The 23,189-nt window shown below is 26.1% G+C and overlaps 1 protein-coding gene across 2 annotated transcripts; it reads left to right on the forward strand.

Moving 5' to 3' along the window:
- Positions 1-819: 819 nt before the first annotated feature.
- Positions 820-22,964, forward strand: Adcy2 (adenylate cyclase type 2 Ac76E). 2 transcript variants are annotated; one of them, XM_074255741.1, is made up of 17 exons: positions 820-1,211; positions 7,770-7,936; positions 10,578-10,913; positions 11,091-11,285; positions 13,790-13,896; positions 14,945-15,056; positions 17,987-18,114; positions 18,718-18,876; positions 19,198-19,330; positions 19,479-19,649; positions 19,709-19,767; positions 19,840-20,010; positions 20,706-20,940; positions 21,089-21,249; positions 21,331-21,823; positions 22,098-22,215; positions 22,477-22,964. In XM_074255741.1, exons 1-17 carry the CDS (start codon positions 1,199-1,201, stop codon positions 22,740-22,742), a joined length of 3,024 nt encoding a protein of 1,007 aa, XP_074111842.1. In that variant the 5' UTR covers positions 820-1,198; the 3' UTR covers positions 22,743-22,964. The 2 variants fall into 2 exon arrangements, with proteins under 2 accessions (XP_074111842.1, XP_074111843.1); XM_074255742.1 differs by lacking the exon at positions 820-1,211 and having other exon boundaries at positions 7,787-7,841; positions 22,477-22,963.
- Positions 22,965-23,189: the final 225 nt, after the last annotated feature.

The following is a 23,189-nucleotide window of genomic DNA, read 5'->3' on the forward strand; positions in this document are numbered from 1 at the left end:
TATATAATTTATTAACCCACCAAGGAACTTAAATACTGACAGAAGGATTTATTAACTATTAATAATTTAATTTATTTAATGACAATTATTTAATTTATTAAATTTCAATAAGTATTTTTTAACATTCAATAAATTTGTGAACTATAAATAAATAAAATTTTGCTTTATTAAATAATGGCTTTTGTTAAATTGCATTGTATTTTTTTAACTATTGACGTTTTTTAAAATATAAGCTCATTTCGATGTTACACTCATCAAGAGCTTTCATTTGAGTACCCACATGCATTTTCATATATTTTTGATATATACATATATATATAAAATATATGAAAAATTGATGTGGGTACTCAAATGAAAGGTCTTGATGAGTGTAACATAAGGATGAGCTTAGATCTTTAAAAATGTCTATAATTCACAAGATACAAGGTCATTTCTTAATTATGTATCTACATAGAAAATAATTTTATATAAAATATAAACAAATCCTTCTATCAGTGAATAAATCAACAATATTTCCAGACGACGTCACTCGGAACATCAATGTAATACTTGTTCCAGTACTCTGGTCGTCTTCCAGCTCTCTGGTCCTATAATACTAGACCGCACAGCGTATAGTACACCGTGTAACATCCATACTTATTAATGTATGGATGAGTGTGTATCATATGTTACATATATACATTACACACTCGTGCGCGCTTTTGTCCTTCATCCATGTTAACGCAAATGTAGTGAGTAGTGAGTATATAGTTCCACTCAGAGCTTGGCAAGGGAGCTTGCACGCAGTCTGCCACCAGTTGCAGGCGCCGTGTGGCCGACGACACTCGCGGCCTTATATAAATACGCGGGTTTCACGGTTAATTATAATTGTATCTATAATTATGACAATTAAATTAAAATGTTCGTATTTAAAAAAAATTTTTTTTTCTATAAAATTTTATAAAAAAAGAGTGAATTTTGGTTTTATTTTTAGGGGTCGGGTGTAAAATTTTTTTTAAGAAGAAATAGAACAAGTTGATGTATTTTATTTAAGAATAGATATAATCGTTGAGAAAACAGCGAGTGAATTGTCGATAGAAAGTGCTATCAAGTTTTGTTTAAAAGTTTTCCCAAGAGTTTATGTATTATTCAGTTTTGTTCGAGAGAAACAAGAACTAGAGCAGGAAGAAGTTCTAAGTTAAAGAAGATATTTAGTAAAATGGATGAAAAAGGTATGATAATTTAATGTATCTAATGGGGGATGATATTAAAGCTTAAAGATTAATTATTTCTCTACTAAAAAAAATTATTTTTTAATTTTTTTCAACAAAAAAATTATTAAAAATTAAAAATTTTAATTTTTAATTCTCAATTTTTTTTTTTTTGGAGTAATTTATATCCTAAATTATCAAACATCTGCTGCATTAATTTTTTTAAAAATAATTACCGAGGGTTTTTATTTTATAAAATTAAAATAAGAACAAATATAAAATATTTAATGAAGAAATGTGAATTTAAAATTTTTAAATTGTAAATTTAAATAATGGGAGGATGAGATTTATAAGGTGTGGAGATGAAGTGTTTTATATTAGAGAAGTCGTTTATTCAATCGTCAGATTGTTGAGTTTTTGCGGAGGACTGTGAGATGTGTAAGATTATTTGCAGGGTTTATATCCAGCAAAACATGTTACCGCGACGCTCATTTCTGTCTTAAACTGTCGAGTACACGTGACTATTCAATTTGTTATTACTTTGGGTGTATTAAGACGCAGGAAGTATTTTTTTTTTTTAGTCAGAGGACATTATTTTTATTTATAATTTATGTTTGAAGATATTTTTATTCAAAGGAATTTATTTAAAAAAAATAACTGATATTTTTTTATGTAGAAAAGTTATTTCATATTTAAGAGGCTTTACCCAGAGCGAATTTAAGATTTTTTAGATGAATTTTTAAAATTTTGGAGCAAAAATTTAAAGAGGTTTTTTTTTTATAATAATGACACTTTAATACTAAACTAAATAATGACGATAAAATTATTTGAAAGATCAAATTTTTAACATTAAATAATTTTAAAAAATAGAACAGTATTTATATTTAAATTTGCAAATTTAAATTTAAATCAAAGACAGTATCAATTTTTTTTTTTTTAAATTATAACATATTAAATCTTTTATTTTCTATCTTAAATTATATTGCAATAATTATTAATTGAAAATGCAAGAATTCAATTTTTTTAGTTTAATTCTGCAAATGTGCATTTATACAAATAATTTAACTACAATAAATATTGTGGATAAGTTTCAGTCCAGAGACTTAAATAATTATCTACAGAGTACCAGACATATAATTATTTTAAAAATTTTTAAATAAACAAATCAACTATTGATAAAATAAAAACTTAAAATTCCACTAAGAAAAATGATTAATTATTTAATAGTAAATTATCTGGTACTTTCAGTCTCATGACTAATGTCCAATAAATTCGATAGTGTAATCAGTAATTATCAGGCTTGAAACTTTAAAACAAAATGAATTTATTCAAGCTGGTTCTCTGTCAAAAGTGGAATGTCCGGTCCGTAAAGTGTATCTACAGCTTTTCCTTGAAACAATATTTTTATCCATCAAGAAAATCATTCTGCATAAAATTACTCAAAGGGATATCCGAACTTTGAATTTTTTAAGTATCAATTTTTCTTTATTTAATTTTTGTAATGTAAATATATTCAAGAATATGCCCAGAAAATTTAGCGTCAATCTGACAAGTATTTTCAAAATTATACTCATATTCGCAAAGCCTAACCGGAGCGCGTCGTACAAAATTGAAACTCAGACTTTTTAAGTGCGGAATTAAAATTTAATTTTTTAATTTTACAGAATTACATAAATAGTGAGGAAATTTCTTCAAAAAAATTTTTATTAGAACAAAATGTAATAAATTAAGAATGCATTGTAATATTTTTAAAGCGCTTCGGATGAATCGAGAGCGGATTTAGATTAAATGAAATAAAAAGTAGGTAAAGAGACTACAGTGAGCACGTAATACTCACTAGGAGAAAAAAGGGTTTTAGTTTGCGAGTTAAACAATGCCGAGATGAGAAAACAGCTGTCACTGGCATGATGTACGTTAATGTTTGTCCCTACTATTATGTCTACTACGTGTACTATACGCTATTACTTTCTTCTGAAAGCTCGATCTACCGTACGTAGTATGTAGTACTATACGTAGAGCTAGCTCATTTACACACGCTCGTTTTATTTCTATTCCAAGAGCATCGTAATTCCACTCGCAGACGGAAATTTCTGCTGAAAGTTGATGAAAAAGATACCGCGTTACACTAAAAGGGTACTGGAGTTTTCCCTCGGGCGGATATAGTATAGTGCCGACTCCAGAGTCCTATCAGCTTGCATCCAGAGTTAGATTTGAGTTATTATATCGCCACTCTCTCTAATACTAATCATTTCTTCTTTATTTTTCATATCGCGTATTGATTGTCGAATTTATATTTCATTCCGAGGTATTAAAGATTCTGACGGTACTGATAGCATTTTTTTATTCAGATTTTACAGTATGTTTTAATGTCACAAGTAAATTATTTCGCGAAAAATTCATTAAAATATCGAGTGGCTTAAATTGATAGAAGAAATTATTAATTATTAATAATTTAATTTATTTCAAGACAATTATTTAATTTATTAAGTTCTAATAAATATTTTTTGCACTGTATTTTTTTCACTTTTGACATTTTAAAAAATATAAGCTCATCCCGATGTTACACTCATCAAGATCTTTCATTTGAGTACCCACATGCATTTTTCATATATACATATATATAATATATATAAATATATGAAAAATTGATGTGCGTACTCAAATGAAAGGTCTTGATGAGTTTAACATCAAAATGAGCTTAGATCTTTAAAAATGTCAATAGTTCACAAGATACAAGGTCATTTCTTAATTATTGACATTGACTGGCGACAAATTTTTTTTTTACGATCGAAATAATTATATAAGCGTATAATATCGAAAGTAATCAAGTTAAACAATTAAATTGAAGAAATTGCTTGAATAAAGTTAAAGGTTTGACATTATTCACGGCTGCTCTTGAACTAGAATTAAAAATAATTGATTCCTGACCTCTGTACTGGTATTATGGGAGTATTTATGTCTTAGTCTAGCTATTCGTAACAATTATCGAGTAATAAAATCCCGCGGATGGATCTGTATCGTTGAATATCAATTTTCCCGCTCGCGTTTGTTAATAAAAAGATGAATCATGACCAGTTGATAAATTTCAGGTTTATTTAATAATTTATTATTGCTGCGGAAAACAATTATTCTGCGAGTTGTGGAATTTATCGCGGGGTATTATTGATGTTTTTAGATTTTTAAAAATATATGATTGATGAGAAAATGTAAAAAATTTTTTTTACGAGAAGAAATAGATGAAATATACTTATAGGGAGAGTTATTTATGTCTGTACATTATTCTTCGCTTATTTTTTATCTTTATGATGACTGTAATACTATCTTCGCATGATAAGTCTGTTAAGTTGAGTAAAAATCGAATATTATAAAAGAAATAATAATAAAAATGATAAATTAAATGCTGTAACAATTATTAAATCTCATTTTTATATTTTATCTTCAAGAGATTAAAGAAAAAAATTTTGCTCAATTAAATAATACTTAAATAAATTGTATTAATTGTTAAAATTTGAATTTTAAAAATTAATTATTGATTATTAACAATCTAAAATCACTTTTTGAAAAATGGCAAAAATTTATATAAAAATATTTTTAATGATACAAAATTAAACTATAGAAATTTTTTTTTAATAAAAAACTCGGTACAAATTTTCGATTATTCTCTTAATTATTCAGATGATAAATTAACCAGGCCGAAAAAAAAAAAAATGTCAAACTGTAAAAAGACATAAATTTATTTTGTAAAAAAAATTCTCGATTATACGGATTAATATTTGACACATAATAGCATTGATCTGTCCAAATAAAAATAAATAAATAAATTTTATCTACCGCGAAATTCTAATCTATTTATAACTCTAAAAATTTATCATAATAAATTAACTATCGATAAACTTTTAAAAGGCGCATATTGAGGTCAGGACTTTTCCAATTGTCCTAAATTAAACTTAAAAAATCAATTTTATCGTATAAACCCACAAAAAAAAAAATGTATTCCTTATTTTATTAATTATGTAGTCTATCTAATAAAATTTGAAAAAGTTTATAGCAAACGTGGAAAAGTATGACTCAGATACTAATTTTTTTTTATTTAAAAAAAACAAATCCAAATATCCGATATTTTACTCTGTCAAAGTTTCATTTCTGAGGAAGTAATACTTCCGTGCTCCATGCTTGAAGGCGGATGTTTGAGAGTCGTCACACGTTGGAAAATCCAACTTTGAAAAATAAACATCGAAAAGCCTTGAAGAAACGGAACAAGTCATAAAAAACTAAAACATATAAATGTAAAACAAGAAAAGTACAATTTATCATCATCTGTCTACCATCACTAGAAACAAGCTTTAGAAATAAAATTTTTTTTTATTATAGTTTCTGTAAAATAATAACAATATCTATAATTATTATTATTATTATTATATTAGAGAAAAGTAAATTTTTCAATTCTAGACACGGCAATTAGCTGTAAAAATTGCATTATTACTCTATTATTATTCAACAGACTGAAAATGTAACCACAAAACTCCTCTATTTTTAACCCCGTCTATATTTACGGAGTAAGTGCGCTAGTATCATCATACTCTTCGCGTTTCAATCTTACATTAATGACATTTTATTTTATGTTGTTTTATAATATTATATTACATTAGACACATTTAATTTGAAAATTTAAAATTTATTATTACAGTTTCAATATAATTAACTTGATAAAATGTCCGCTCAATTATCGTAAACAATTTAAGTATTCATATCTGTTCGGCGTTATCGAATTAAACCGTCAAATTTACAACCATTGTCCCCAATGTGTTGACCTCAATGGTCATTATCGTGATAATAAGCGCGTAAACAAATTACCATTGAAATTCGTTAGGGGAGATATTAACCGGCATTTATATTCTATTATTTTCAATTATAATTATGCTTGCTCATACAAAATTTATGATTCATATTTATTACATAAAAAAAAAAAATTTTTTTAAAATAATAATTAAAATCGCTTCTAAAAAATTTATTATTTATTAATTCTTAAATTTAGTCAATTAAAAATTAATTCAATATTAAATTGACTAACAGCTGCTTTTTATGTTGGAACTTTACCAAAAAATATCACTTATCTGTATTAATATATCTTATACCCTTTTTAAAAAATCCTAAACTGTAGATCAATTACTTGCGTCTGAAGTTTTATCCAAAATTTTATTCAATAAATAAAAAATTATTTTTTTATATCAAATTACAAATTTAATTATTTTTTATTGTAAGTGAAAAAGTAAAAATTTATCAATGAATGTTAGAAATTAATTAAGTCAAAATAAAGACAGTAAATCTGTTTATAAATTATTAACAAAGTTCACTTTAGAAGTAAAAGCCGTAGAAAATAAATATTAGACTTGTCATAACCATAAATCATATATTTATGGAATTTATGTACATACTTAGTGTCGTGAAAATTATGACCTCGTCAGTGACATTTTGTCGGGCTATGCAAATAAATAGATAAATAAATAATTATTGTACAAGCTTTAGGTGCTTCTGAAGCTATGAAAAATAAAAAAAAATTGATTTATGTTGTAGTATCGATGCAAGTAAAATTATTATAAATTATTTATTTTTATTCAACGAATAAATCGAATCTAAAAAATTGCATTTATTGTTTTTTAAAAATATCTAGATACAGAATTTTTTTACCATAATTTTTCTGTATAATTGCCAAGTGGGATTTAATTAAATAAATAAATTATTTATTTATTAAAAAAATTAAAATGATAAAAATTAAAAAAATTATAAAATAATTTTTTTTTACTTGAAAATTTTAATTTTTTCTAAATTTTGAACTATTAATAATTTTTTTTAATAATATTAATAAATTAAAAAAATCAACTGACTTGAAAAAAATTTTAAAAAAAATAAAAAATTTATTTAAAGTTAATATTTATTTTTCAGTTGACTAAAAGTGAGAAATAAACTGTACGCTGAGTAATAAATATTTACCTTCCGCAAATTCTGCCAGTACAACGCACAATATACAATATATAAAGTACATGTAAGAGTATAAACGTCTTTAAATAAGTATTGTAACAATATTGAGATTTTGCTAACAAAAATTTAAGAACAATTTGAAAATTTAGGAAAATATAATCAGTTTTTTACAATCAAAAGAAATATATATTTTAATGATTTGAGTTGTCATCAGTTTATCTTGTTAATTAACCCAAACTGAGAAGTTTAATGGATAGATAATAGGGCAGGAGGAGTGGTATAGGCTTACAAGTGTAATTCAACTCGCTATGAATAGAGCAAATCAGTGAGATTTATTTCGGTGATACTCACATGCACCTCGCGGTATTTAAATTAAGCAATTAACAGTAATTGCAGTCTGTAAATTGTATAAATATCTAAATATACTGTCACTTTTCTATCTAAATTTTTATTTTTTATTTCTTCTTGGGTAAAACTAGGGAAGAAATATAAAATCTATAAAAAACAAGTTAAAGTATGTAATTGCGGTAAAAAAAAAAAAATATTGAATATTTTTTAAAAGCTTTTTGATAATAATAAAAATAAAAATATCGGTTTTAGGTGATGCGGTGGATATTTCCCGGGAAGAAACGAGTGTAGAGGAGCTTCAAGAGTTACCGGATAGATACGAGGGTAAAGTAACAGCTTCTCTTTACACTAATACTCTCTTCATAGCTGCAGTGGCTTCACTCATCGCACTCATCACCCTGTGTGTATTGCACTCAAACGTAAGTGCATTCATATGATCTTCAGTCTATATATTTTTCATAAATGTAATGTCTCGGTTGTTTAAAATTTTATCAAGGCAGTTTAAAGCTTTAAAGGAATCCATTTTGCAATTATTATTAATTTAGAAATTAATTAAAAAAATTTATACGATGTTTTTTGATTTTAAAATTAAAATAATTTTAATCGATAAAATATTTACTGTAAAAATATAAATATTTGATATATTATTGATTATTAATTATTACAGAGAACTAGAGACACTATTTGAGGGTGCATTGATGTAGTAAATAATATTAAAGTTGTGCAGTGTACCATCGACTTAAAATTTAAATTACGTGGTAGTACAGGCTGTTTGATTTTGAGTAACACAATATGTGCAACTAGTTCTCGGATTGGAGTTTATCCCGCAGCTTTACAATATTAATACACAATATAATGTAATTAAATGCAGCGCAGAGACAGTAGATCAGTAATTTATTAAATTACGCGAACAATAATTAGTTTACTTCTTCTATAAATAAAAATATCTTCCTCGACTGTCTAAATTTAGATCTTGACAGAAATTACAAAATTTTAGACTTAATATTTTGTTTTATTATTAATTTTGAATTTTCTTTTAAAATTTTGAGTTTTCCACTAAATTTTTTTTTTTCAAACTTTAAATATCTAAGAAATGGAGCAGCCGAAAACTATAAATTACTATTTGGCCTAGAAGGTACAACCTTGGAAGAAATGACCGTCGCCTCATTATATTTATGCTTCTGGATATACCTTTACATATCTCTTTACCCTCAATGAATGTCGAATAAAAAGCTCCAGTCTATTGTCATATCACATAAATAATAGAATCTTCTTTCTGTCTATCTCTCTCCTTGCGGGTGAAAGGAAAATAATTGGAATTGTAAACGAGTCTCGATATCATAAGTAACTGTGTCAGTTATGTTAATTTTTATTTTTTAACATTACAATTTTGTAAAAATTTAGTAAGGATATTTTTTAGATTTTATAAATTTTATTCACTGTTAAAAAAAAAATTAAATAAATGAAACATATAATAAACAGTGATAATTATCAATGATATTAATTTAATATAACGAGACAGATTTATTTCAAAAGATATTTATTAAATTAAATATTGATGAATATTTTTAAAATTTTTTATTTCTTCTCAAAAAATAATTATTAAAATTTTTAAAATAAATTGCTTATATTTAATAAATTTTTAACAATTAAATTAATTTTTTTAAATATTTAATTTTTTAATTATTGAATTTACATAATTTTGAATTAATTATTTTATTAATTATAATTACAACTCAAATAAAAATTTTTCATTCGAAAAAAGTTTAAAACATTGTAAAAATAAAAACAAATTTATAAATTAAAAAAAAAATGTAAATTCAATAGTATTTATTAAAAAAATAAAAAATTTCATTCAAAAAATTATATAATTAAAATTTTAATATTTCTTCCTAAAAAATATTTATAAAAATTAAAAAAATATTCGTTCAAATTTAATAAAATAATAAATCAATTTATCAACAGTTACAAAACTCTTTTATCAACGTCAAAAAAAAAATATCTTCTCTATTTTAAAATTAATATTTACAATTCTCCAACTCTCGTAAATATTAATCAAGCAAAAATAGTTATTTTAATTCTTATCTATGTCCCGCGAGTCTATAAAACATCGTGCACGCATTAGACCGAGTTATTCAACGTTAACTGGAACACAAATGTTAATATTTTGAAAAGGGATTACGAGATTGTAGTTAAAATCGCCTGCGGCACCTGTCTTCGTACAACCTTCCTTCTCTTGTGCTCCCAGCAGTGTCATGTTCACAGATTTAGTTTATTTTCACATACAACAATTAGTAGCTCGAGTATGAATCACAGCATCTGAGAAACCAAGTTGGGACCAGAGGTTTACCCAGAACTTTCCGCTACACCTGGCAAAATCTCTCACGTCTGAATTTCAGATCGAGATTAAATTAATACAACAATATAAATTGCCTCTAGTAATTTTTTACCGGCTTTGGTCGATAAATTAAAAAATTTACGAATTTTTGTCTGCTTATGTGACCGATAAAAATGTATTTCATGTTCGGAAACTTTTTTATTACAAGGTTAAATAGCTTTCAACATTTTAACAGAATTTTTTTTTTCATACTTTCAGGCTTTTTTGTTCAATTTTTAGCGCGCTAATGGAAAAGTTTTTTTTTTAACTTATTAAACTTTTGATAAATTATTAAAGCAGGTTGTTTAAAAGAAATGAACTTGTGAGTAATAGAGTAAATTTTCGGAGTTAATTGGAAATAAGAAAGAGAAAAAGATAAAAAAAAAGATACACTTGGTCCTTTTTTTTTTTTTTATTAAAAGCTTGTCGTGGATCTTTGAACTCTCTAGCCGACGAGGGGAGAAAATTATGAGTGTCTAAATATTATTGTGTGGGGAATGTTAATCTGACAGCTTAAGTTACTTAGATTGATTACATAGGCTTAATAGTACGATTTAGCGTCAATCTGACAAGTATTTTTAAAATTATACTCATTTTCGCAAAGCCTAACCGGAGCGCGTCGTACAAAATTAAAACTCAGATTTTTTAAATGCGGAATTAAAATAAAATTCATAATTTTACAGAATCTGAGCGCTGTGGTGTTCCAAATATCAATTATAACGATAATGGTAGTGTCATCAATAAGCTTCTTAGTGGTCCTGCAGTTCCCCATAATTCTAACCTCAGGACGAGCGCGTTTTATCATCGGATTGTCAGCCTCTTTGGTCCTGGGAGTTGCTGTGTCAGCTCTCGGCGGTGCACTGCCGCTGTTCATCACTGTCCTGACAATAATAGCAATCTTGCCGCGTATCAACAACAATTACTACCCGAGCATCATCGCCTTTCTTCTCGCCGGGTCCCATATTACATGGGGGATATTTTCCTGCACCGTCGACGAGCCCGCTCAAGCTTGCTACCAGGTAAGCACTGAGCATTAAGCTCAACAGTCATTTTATTTTTATTTTTTTTACTCTCTATACACTGGGCTACTCTTTAATAATCTAGCTGTCAGTGCTCTGTAACGCGTGACAATCTATCGACATTTAGTCGCTCAGACGCCAGTCTACATAAAATATTTTTTTATGTTTTTAAACTAGGTTGTCGCGGATGCCGTTCTACTGCTTTCCGCTTGTCTCGCTGGAATTTATTACAGAATTTTGACCGCGCAAGCTCACAGGCAAACATTTTCAGGGACTAAAACTGTAATTGAGTCAAGGATTAAGCTTGAATGTGAACGAGAACAACAGGAACAATTATTATTAAGTGTCATTCCTGCTTATATTGCCGCAGAGGTAATTATTTATTATTATTTTTGTTTTATTAATTTATTTAATTTTTTTTTTTTTTAAGGAAAAAATTTAATTATTTTTTTTTTTAAGGAAAAAAAAATTGTGGATATTATTAAGAAAATAAGAAAAATTTTTCTTGACTTAAATTTATGCTTTTTTAACGTTTTAATAATTCGTTCAAAATATCAATAACAATAATTTATTAAAAAGAAAATTTATTAATATCACTGCTTCATTGATCCGTCATAATAATAACAATATATGTACGTAAGTATTTATCGATTAAATGAATTTAAAAATCTGGAATTTGAGACAATGAACAATTAACTAATAATAATTCGATTAACTGAAAGTATCGATATAAGACACCCTTAGATCTAGTTGTCACAAGTTAGACCGCTAGTTTGTAAACTTGCTCGTTGAGTAATTGGATGATGTTACCATGAGGTTTTAGTGCGGTGTATGAGAATGATGGCTATTACTTGGAAGCTGGCTTCCAAAGATCCATATCTCCCATATCTCGAATCTTTTTTGTGATTGGGTCATTAAAGGTAATTTAACATGACAGCTATCGAGGGATGACATCACTAAAAAAAGGTCAACCTCTCTATCAGCAATAAAAAAAAAAAAAAAAAAAAAAAAAAAAAATAACCATAACTCTGATGTAATTTGCATAATTCGGAAAAATCAAAAATTAATGACTTGAAACGATGTGACGTAAATCCCTGACGAAATTAAAAAAAATGAAAGACGGATGAAAAATTCGGGGAACGTGAGCTGGTTTCCGATGGTATAAATTTAATAAAAAAAAAATATATATATAAGTACCGAGATTCAAGGCTGTCACAAATGTTAACGCTTTAATTTATAGATAAAGAATGTCAGCTCGGAAAAGTATAATCGGAAATTGGATATAATAGTTCAATCTTGAGAATGTTAAAATTGTTAAGTACCTGACAATCATGTCTTGCTTCTATTTGCTAATATCAATCATTCGTGTCACTTATTTTAATTTTTTATTAGAATTTTCCATAAGGTCTTAGCTGTATTGCTTTAATGCTCTTATATATAGCATGAAGATCACACAATTGAATTATCGAGAAGGTAAAGAGCTTCACAAAATAGTAAAAAGCAAATAAAATTCCGGTAATAAAGTTCTTTGAGTTTGCTTTTATGAACGTTAAAATGAAAAGTTTAGCAACGACGTGACTTTTTCAGTTCCGAGAATCGATCATCTGAATAATGAAATTTTGTGTATGGTACTCCCGAGATCTACGAAGAAATTTTAATTGAAGGTTTTAATAAACTTCTTTGTTATTTTTTATAGCCACTATGTGACTGCCGTGACTTGAAAACTATAAATAAATAAAATTTTGCTTTATTGAATAATGACTTTTCTTAAATTCCACTTTACTTTCTTAAATATTGACATTTTTTAAGAGACAAACTAATTTTGATGTTACACACTCATTAAGAGCTTTCATTTGAGTACCCACATGCATTTTCATATATTTTTAATATATACATATATATAAATATATAAAATATATGAAAAATTGATGTGGGTACTCAAATGAAAGGTCTCGTTGAGTGTAACATCGGGGTGAGCTTATATCTTTAAAAATGTCAATATTACACAAGATAAAAGGTAATTTCTCAATGATGTATCTAGAGATTAAAAAAACCGATTTTATCATTTGACTATCCTGAAGACAAAATTTTTCTTTTTCTCGTAATAATATACATAATAATAATAATTTTCATGCAATTAAAAAAACCCTTTGAGTATTTAATTTTTCTCTCCCTTTGAATTTCAAATAATAGCATTAAAAAATAAATCATACGAATTAAAATAGAAAAATAACAAAACATAATTAAATAATTAATTTAAAAAAAAAAAAAGAAAATGAAAAATTGTCCTTTGTCTTTAAAAATTCCTTTTATCATAAAAAAAAAAAAAAAAAAACTAAAAAAAATTGATCCGATTAACAAGTAATCCTATCTATGAATTTTTATGAATGAACAAGAGACAAAGAGTCACATGAAATGAAATTCAGTCTTTAGAATTAGATCTAACGTTTGTTAAATCTTGTAATTAAATATCTTTTTCATAAATCCCGTCACATATACCGTATAGAGAAGCGAGTGTGGGGTATAATTCGTTATATTACTACTGTTACCATCTCAATTGTGAACGCGATCGCTTCTATTCATATTATATTTAGACATGCGTATGTATATAATGACAAAACTAAACATAACACTAAGAGTGCATATTGAATTAATCAAACATTATTAAATGTCATCATACACCTACATAAACACACCTGTATGCATATTAATATCCATTATATATATATATATATATTACTATCATAACTTGTGCTAGAATCCTTGCACTCTATTATATCCAGAATTAGTCTTTAATTTACACGGTCTTTGTTACCAAATATTAACATGACAATGCACACACTTGTATTGCTAAATTGCGATGTATTTTGGTTCAGGTGAAGCGCAGCATGATGCTGAAGATGGCTGATGTGTGCCAGGAAGTCAGTAAGCACAAGCCGACGCGTTTTCACGAAATGCATGTTCAACGCTTCAATAATGTCAGGTAAACTTACTCTATTTATACATTTGTACTTAGATGTACAAGTGTGTGTTATGTGTATGTGTGAAGAAACTTTCGCTAAATTACTTATATATACATGTCACGCATAATCCCAATGTTCATAAACTTGTATAATAGCAAACAACAACTGACAACTAAAATATCTTCACTACAAGATTATTTATTCAATTTTAAGTTCAACAAGTTCATTTATGTTTTGAATTCTTGACAAATTTAACTTTATAATAATATATAATCCTGTTTGTATTGTGCTTCTGATTTGATCTATAGTTTTGAAAGATTTACTTTTATTAAAAACTTTTCTTTTTTTTTAATATAACTTTGAGATAAGACTTAGGAGACATCAAAATTAAGAAAAAAAATTTTTAATTGCTTTTTTTAGACAATTTTTGATGTAATTTCTTATTTTAGCAATTTTTTTATATTTAAAATGTAAAATGAAAAATTAAAAAAAATATCAATTAATTTCCTTTTTAATTGAAAAATTAAAATTTGTCTTTATTTTCCTCTATTAAATTTTTTAAATTATGTTAATGATTTTTTTTTTTTTTAATTTACACTTGAAATTGTTTTTGGTATTTTTTCCAGCTTTAAAATATAAAATAAAAAATTTAGAAAAAATAAAAAAAAAATTTTTTTTTAATTAAAAAATTAAAACTTCAAATTACTATTTTTTTTTTTTTATTCTAATTTTAATAAACTTTAAAAAAAAATTCTATACATCATCTTAATTAATTGCAATATTGTGAGAAGCTAAAAAATTTTATCCTAAAAAAAAAATAACAATATCGCTAATTTTTACTTTTTTTAAATAAATTTATTTTAATAAAAAAATAAAAGAAAATTAAATGTCAATTTTATGATAAAAAAAAAAGATGATTTAGGTTTGGGGAAAAAATGATCACCTCAGGCGATGTAGTAAATTTCTTTTAAAAAAACAATTTTTTTTCTTTTAAATTAAGAAGCTAAGCACAAAAAAAATTTTATAAAAAAATAAATCTTTATTAAGTAGCAATAAATTTTTTTCTAGCATACTTTACGCAGACATCGTTAACTTCACTCCACTTTCGGAGCAGTTATCAGCGTCCGATCTTGTAAAAACTTTGAACGAACTCTTTGGAAGATTTGATCAAATAGCTCAGGTATGTACACAGTAAAATATAACATAATAATGATTGTAATTAGTAATTACACTTGATTTACCCGATATGGGCAAGAGAAAAGAATTAAAAAAAAAAAATTCCTGAAATAATGACATTTGGAGGGTAGAATAAGATAGAATATTTTATTGAAATAGAAAGGAAATATCGAGTTCGGGTGTACTTCAGCCCGAGGATTGAGAATTGGATTTTCCTGGGGCATAAAATGGTTTTTTTGTTTATTCACTCCGCCTACATATACACTCATTTTATTGGATTGGATTTAGACAGACAATTCCGTTTTGTCAAAATTTAATTGTGGGCTAGCTTGAATCTATTTTTCGGATCATTAATAAAAGCTGATGTTTTAAAAGATTGTAAATCTATTGGGTATTCTTGATAGCTTGATTAATTATTTTTGTGAAACTAAATATTCTTTTATTTAGAAAAAGAGTAAAAGAGTAGAGTAGCAAGATAATGTTGCGTGAGGGTGGAACTAAATAAATCACCCAGTCGATTTAAGATACTGGCGATCGAAAATAAAGTCAAGGAGACCGGAAGTTCTTATATAACTTCTATGTATTTAACTAAATTTTAGAGTTATGGGTTACACTGATAGGATTTGTTTCAATTTAAGTTAATAAGCTTTATTAACAGTTGATAAATTATTTTTTAACATCATTAAATTTAATAAATATTTATTGAATGTTAAAAATTATTTATTAAAATTTAATAAATTAAATAATTGTCTTCAAATAAATTAAATTATTAATATTTAATAAATCCTTCTATCAGTCTAATATTATTATTATTTTTTTTTTTTTTGTTAAAAAAGAGTAATTGTAAAAAACGAGTTTAAATAAATTTTAAATTAAATTTTAATATTATTAAACTGATAAAGATCAAAGATAAAGATAAATATAATTGAAGAGTAAACGGGTAGTTAGTTCGATAGAGCATGCATTAATAATTATCCCGTGAACGTATTTCAAACGATGAAAAGTCTTATTAAATAATTAAAAGGCTTGTTTCGTGACTACTCCGCATCAGCATGATTAACTTTTTCTATCATACAACATACACATACGCATATATTGAAGAATAAATAAACATTAATCCATACATGTAATTCCCGGAAATAGGTAATTTATTCCCTTTGCCTTTGATTGAATTTTGGGACATTAATCTTCCTTTGATGTTCAAATCGTCTTCCGTAAAGACAAGTTTCAATTTTGAATTAAAAAACTATTGAAAAATAATTTTTTTTCTCTCGAAAAAAAATAAAATGTGAATTTTCAATTTTTTAATACTTTTAATAGAAAAAAATGAAATTTGATTATTAATAATAATTAGATAAAATTTTAATTAAAACGAGAGAACAAAATGGTTGTAAAAATAAAGTTTAAGCGACTTTGAGAAGTATAAAAGTAAGGTGAAGAAAAAAATGAGGTAAAAAATAAAAGGAGGAAAATGAAATAAGTTAAATGAGATCTACTTTTTTTTTTAAGTTCTCACTAACTTTTTATGTCTTTTAATTTTGTTGATCAGCTGGTTAGATATATAAATAACACTTATACTTATTACCTTAAAGGTGTAAGTGTGTCATCGAATTAGTAATCGATTTTTAATTGCGAAAATAAAAGAGTTTGATGGTAATGTTGATAACAATAGTAATAATAATGAGAAGAATCTTTAACGGAGAGTGTAAAATAAATAAAACTAAAGCTCAGGGATATCAGCTTTACGTTTTTTTTTTTTTTTTTTTTTCGGAATCTTTAGTTTCATCGCTTTCGTTTGATTGCTTACAATGTTTTGCCGGTGTGGGCTCCAAGGGTCGCCGAGATTCATCCTCAGATACATTTTTTGTTTATAGTAAATTCTGAGTTTATTTCTCTACCCTCGATTATCTGAGGCGTTATCTGAGGACTAGGGAACCTTGTTTCTTTATCCCTCGGTTCACTTGTTACATCCAGTCAATAGGAATCCTTTATCATTTTTATTTTATCTATTTCTTCTTTGATTTATTGACGCGCTTTTTTCCATTAAGTGTGATGAATTTTATGGATGATTTAATTATTGAGATTATATTTTTTTTTATTTAATTTAATGGACAATAAATTGATCAATTACATAAAAAAAAAAATTTACTGTTATTAATTATTTTTATTAAAATTAAAAATAATTAAAAACATTTTTCAAACTCTAAAAAAATTTTTTTTTTATTTTTTGTTTAAATTAATATTCTGGCTCAACGATTAAAGATACAAAAAAAATTGATGACTCTTATTTTAGGGAATTTAATTTCCTACAAAAAAGGTCTCTTATAATTTTTCCGTATTTTTAATATTTAATCCAAAATAATAAAAAATTTTTGAATACAAATTTTAGTATTATAATTATTGATTTTTAATTTAATATTTAAAATAAACTTAAATTATTAAATTGCTGACTAAAATAATCTGTGAGCTAATAATTGGTCAGCGGAAGCTTTACCAAAGAAATTAAAGTATAAATATGAATTTATTGAAATTTAGCATCTAAAAATACTTAATTGAAACAAATATAAATAGAAATGAATAAAAGAAGACTATTGTCACAAAATAAAACAACTACTTGACACAAATAGGCATTTCTGCAATATCTTAATTCAGTAGCTGAGGAATTAAATGAATTTGTTTGAGGTATTTTCCTCTGAATATCTGAGTGTCTATAGACCGAGAATAAACATTCATTCACAGCCGTATTCGTATGCGTATTGATTCTGAGGTAGACATGTAATTTTATTTATTAAATGGGAGTGACTGTTGCTTTAATCCACTTTAATTAACAAAATTTTTCCTTTACACTCAGTTTATTACTTTTTTTTTTTTTTTTTCAAGTTTTTTTATTACAGTAAGTCACTGTAATAATAATATTGTTTGATTGTTAATTAGGCAAATCAATGTATGAGGATCAAGATTTTAGGTGATTGCTACTACTGTGTTTCTGGTCTACCAATTTCTAGGCCAAATCACGCCATTAGTTGTGTCAACATGGGCCTGCAAATGATTGAAGCCATTAGGTATACATCAAAGTCCAATCACATGCAATAATTATCTCAGAAAAAAAATCCCGACGAACTAACGATCGATAAACACATCCAACAACTTGCAACTGATACTTTTATCACTTTTATTATTATTAATAATACTTATAAGAATAAAACTAGTGCTTTCAAGAAGAATAAGAAGAATAAGAAGAAGAAGAGTTAATAAAAATTAAAGTCAGTACTTTACGTCAACATATATTTAAAACTTGGGACAGGGTGACTTTTAAAAAGACATTAACACCCTCGTTGAAATGAAAACAAAGAATTGTAAAAAAGTAACGCTACATTTTCCTACTTCTGTGTCGGCTTTCCGCAATATATTTCCACTTATTTAGCAAGTGGCGTTTAAATAAAATAAGTACTTTTGATGACGGCTGCCCTCACAATTTTACTCTGACTTTTATTCAGTTATTTAATACCATTTGTCACAGACGCACTTTAAATAAATTAAATTAATTAAATTTATTTTATTTTGATCATAAATTGTTGAAATTGCCGCGGTTTAATTTTAATTTGCTGTTTATGATTTATAAATAATGATGATAATAATTTATATTGTATTTTTGTGGCACATAGATTTGTACGAGAAGCTACGGGATTCAACGTTGATATGAGAATAGGAATTCATACCGGAAACGTTTTATGCGGCGTCCTTGGACTAAGGAAATGGCAGTTTGACGTTTGGAGTGACGATGTCACTCTTGCAAATCATATGGAAAGTGGAGGATTACCTGGGTAATTTATTTATTTATTTATTTATTTTTTTTTTTGATTAATTTCAAATTTATTTTTTAAAAATTCAAAATTTTTATTCTTCATTTTAAAAAATATTTTAGACTTTAATACAAGTTTTTTTTTTTTTTTAATTTAATTATTCTGTCTAAAATATTGAAGATATGAAAAAATTGATAAAATCTTTTCATAGAGAATTTAATTTTCTACAAAAAAAAAGTCTCATAATTTTTTCGTATTTTTGATATTTTGGTCAAAATAATTTATTAAATATTAAGTTTATTTTTTTACTTTAATTAATAATTATAATTTTTTTTTTTGCAGACGAGTCCATGTAACAAAAGCAACTCTAGACCAATTAGAAAACCGTTTTGAAGTAGAACCAGGGAATGGCGAATCGCGGGATAGTTATCTAGCGGATCATAAAATAGAAACTTTTTTAATAATCCCTCTGAAGGTAAATTTTTATTACCCAATTTATCGTGTAAATATCCTACAATAATAATTTGCGCACATTAAAATGATTGAGTGTCCCGAAAAAAATTACTAGATTATAACATGAGTCACGAAGCTAATTTAAAATTTTATTTTGTTTATTATTCCAGAAAAAAGCCGAAGAAAGCGAGCTGGAAAATGGAAAGCTATCGGGAGTTAAATCTGCCCCCACTCGCTCTCGGCCCGGCAGCAAAATGACTAAATATGTCGAGTGTTGGGGTGCTGATAAACCTTTTGCAAATATTGCTGAATCCACACTTGCAAAAAATATCGGCTTAACTGTGGGTAATTATTATATTGAATTATAAATTTATCAATAGTCAATAATTATTTTTTACAGAGTATCGCGATGATCGAATCTAATTTTTTGACTAATGACTCTAGTTGCTGTAATATGAAGTAAGTAATTACTAATTTGTTAAAAAATAAATATTAATATTTGCAATAATAAATTTTTTTTTTTAAATAAAGACAATGTTGGGGAAATAATGAAGGAATGTCATCAACAACTTACTGGTTTCGGAATAAAAGTCAAGAGACACAGTACCGAGATCAAAGGGATGATCAATATCCTTGGTATGTCATCGCGTCTAATGTTTTGTATCTTACCATGTTTTGCATTCAAATTATTTATTCACCCAGGTAATTATTAATTATTTATATTGATTTAAATATTTTGTCAGTTGGGGTTTTATTGTTTGTAGATTTTGATCTATATTATTAAGAGAATAATTGAGAAATTACCCTGTATCTCTTAAACTATTGACATTTTTAAAGATATAAGCTTACCCCGATGTTACACTCATCAAGACCTTTCATTTGAGTATCCACATCAATTTTTCATATATTTTATATATTTATATATATGTATATATCAAAAATATATGAAAATGCATGTGGGTACTCAAATGAAAGCTCTTGATGAGTGTAACATCAATATGAGCTTAAATCTTTAAAAATGTCAATAGTTAAAAAAATACAGTGCAATTTAACAAAATTCATTATTTAATAAAACAAAATTTTATTTATTAGTATTAATTATTTTTACATATTATAAATTATAACTTGCAAAAAAAATTTATTATAATGAAAAAGAATTTTTTTTTTTCAATTAAAAATTTTAAACTTGTTTTAAAAATAAAAATTTAAATTAAACTTGAAAAGTGTTATTATGATTATTAAATATGGATAATAAATAATTAATAAAAAAAAATATTTTAATAAATAACTATTGAGTAAAAATTTTAAATTAAACCCCAATTGACTGTAAAAAAAAAAAAAAAAAAAAACAACAAATATAAAATTAAAAAAAAGATGAAATACCTCTTTTTAAATAGGAGCATAACAATATACGGGTGTTTCGGAGCAGGACTTATCTCGCTGACGATGTTCTCTGGGATTTCATGGTACGCTGATAAAACCAGCGACAGCTCCAATGATCACGATCACCCGACTGTTTTGAGCCGTGGGATTAGAATCACGGTTTATCTCATAACGGCAGTTCTTGCGATCGCTTCGGCTCTTATTTCTCTCATTGATTTTAATCCTGACGGCAATATCACGCCGAACAATGTAAGTTTTTAAATTAATTTTTACGACACTGAAGTTAGCTACTAATCACTTATTTTCGATATTAAATTATTAAATGTTAAAATATTTAAAAAAAAATTTTTTAAATTATTGGTAGAAAAAAAAAATTAATAAATTTTTTAAATTTCAGGCCTATGTACATTCAGTAGCAATCGCTTTAATAATCGGATGGGTGCATCTGAGAGTAGGCTTCCTGTTAAAATTTTTCGTGATGCTTGTGTCGATAATCACCGTCCTGATCGTATTTTTTCAAGCTCAAATAATTGGTTCTTACCAGCAGTCCGAGCAAGAGTAAGTTAATTTATAATTTTAAAACTAAATTAAAATTAAATGTTTCTTATAAAATTCTTAAATGCTTAAAAATTAATTTAGGTTCAACAGAGTGCCGTACTTGATCCAGATCGGATTTCTGCTGCTCTTGATAGCTTCGATTTTGCACGTGCTGGACCGACAGTTGGAGTTTACCACGCGTACGGACTTCCAATGTAAGTATAAATTGAAAGTTGAGCAAGACGAAGTGGAAACCATGAGAGGAATCAACAAGATCCTGCTGGAGAACATCTTGCCAGCCCACGTCGCTCACCACTTTCTCTCCATCAGCGACGACCAGGATCTTTATCACGAGAGGTACAACAGCATCGCGGTGATGTTCGCCTCTATTCCTAATTATAAAGAGTTTTATGACGAAACTGATATTAACAAGCAAGGTCTGGAGTGCCTCAGGCTGCTCAATGAAATCATTTGCGACTTTGATAAGTTGTTGCTCAAGCCTAAGTTTTCTTGTATTGAGAAGATTAAGACTATTGGCAGTACTTATATGATTGCTGCTGGGTTGAATCCGGGAAAGGAAGATAACGAGAATAAGGTATATTCATAGTTTTTTTTTCTTTGCAAAAAAAAAAAAAATTATTTAAAAAAAATATTTTGTTTTATTTTAAAAAAAAATTTTTTTCATTAAATTTCACATGATTTTATGTAATTCATATAATTAAATTCATGGACTTAAATTATATAAAACTATGTGAAATTTTATGAACAAGTTAGTTGTAAATTTCTCATTAAATTTTCATCTACTTTAATTAAGTAATATGAATTTAAATGTTTTAATAAATAAATTTTATTATTTAATTTTGTTTCAGGATTTTACAAAGCAAGAAGAACATAATGTTATTGTACTAGTTGAATTTGCAATTGCTCTTATGACGGTACTTGATCATATCAACCGAGATTCATTTCAAAAGTTTAAACTTCGCATGGGTAAGAAGTTTTTGTTAATACTATTCTTCTTTAATTTTTAATTTAAATTACATCTACATTTTTTTTTTCTTGTATACCTTAACATTAATTTATATTTCTTCTCAAATAATTTCTTCTTTTATAATTTATTTAAAAAACTTTGTAATTTTAATTAAAAATTTTCAAGCAATTTTTAATAATTATTAAAAAGAAGAAATAAATAAAATTTAAAAATTTAACATGAGAAAAAATAAAAAATTTAACTAATTATAAATTTATTAGGTTTGAATCATGGACCAGTAATAGCTGGTGTAGTAGGCGCTCAAAAACCTCAGTACGACATATGGGGCAACACAGTCAACGTAGCATCAAGAATGGACAGTTGTGGCGAAATCGGGCGTCTGCAAGTAACCGAAGACTCCGCAAAGATATTAAAAAATGCCTGCTATGAATTAATTTGTCGAGGGCCTACTTACGTCAAGGGCAAGGGTACTCTCACGACGTACTTCGTCAAGACTCCCTTCGATGAACGTGAAGACAATTATTAATTAATACTTTATTTTAAGAATATAAATTTGTCTGGTAGTATCTTTTTGTACATATGTTCAATATAAATGTAAATGTATATTTTAAGAAGAAATCAAAATATATTTTAAATTCGATAAATATTAATAAATTTGACTGTGAAAAAAAAAAATCTCAGATATAAAAAAGTATATATTAGAAAAATGCGTGTAATATATATTCATAAAATAATAATAATGATCTCATATGTGTATTTAATTCATATAATTTTAAAATTAGAATTTAGATTTTTTTTATATTTTAAAAAATTATTTTTTAAATATATATAAATCTATTAATTAATATTAATTATAATTATAATTATAATTAAAATAGAAATAGAAATAAATGTAATTATTGTGTATTTAAATTTTTTATCAATAATTAATTTATGATAATTATAAATTATAATTAAAAGTAGAAATTATGGA

Source organism: Cotesia typhae, unplaced genomic scaffold (assembly GCF_013202065.1).
Source record: "Cotesia typhae breed Kobodo isofemale line unplaced genomic scaffold, CoteBio_Ctyphae scaffold_152, whole genome shotgun sequence".
NCBI classification, from domain to species: domain Eukaryota; kingdom Metazoa; phylum Arthropoda; class Insecta; order Hymenoptera; family Braconidae; genus Cotesia; species Cotesia typhae.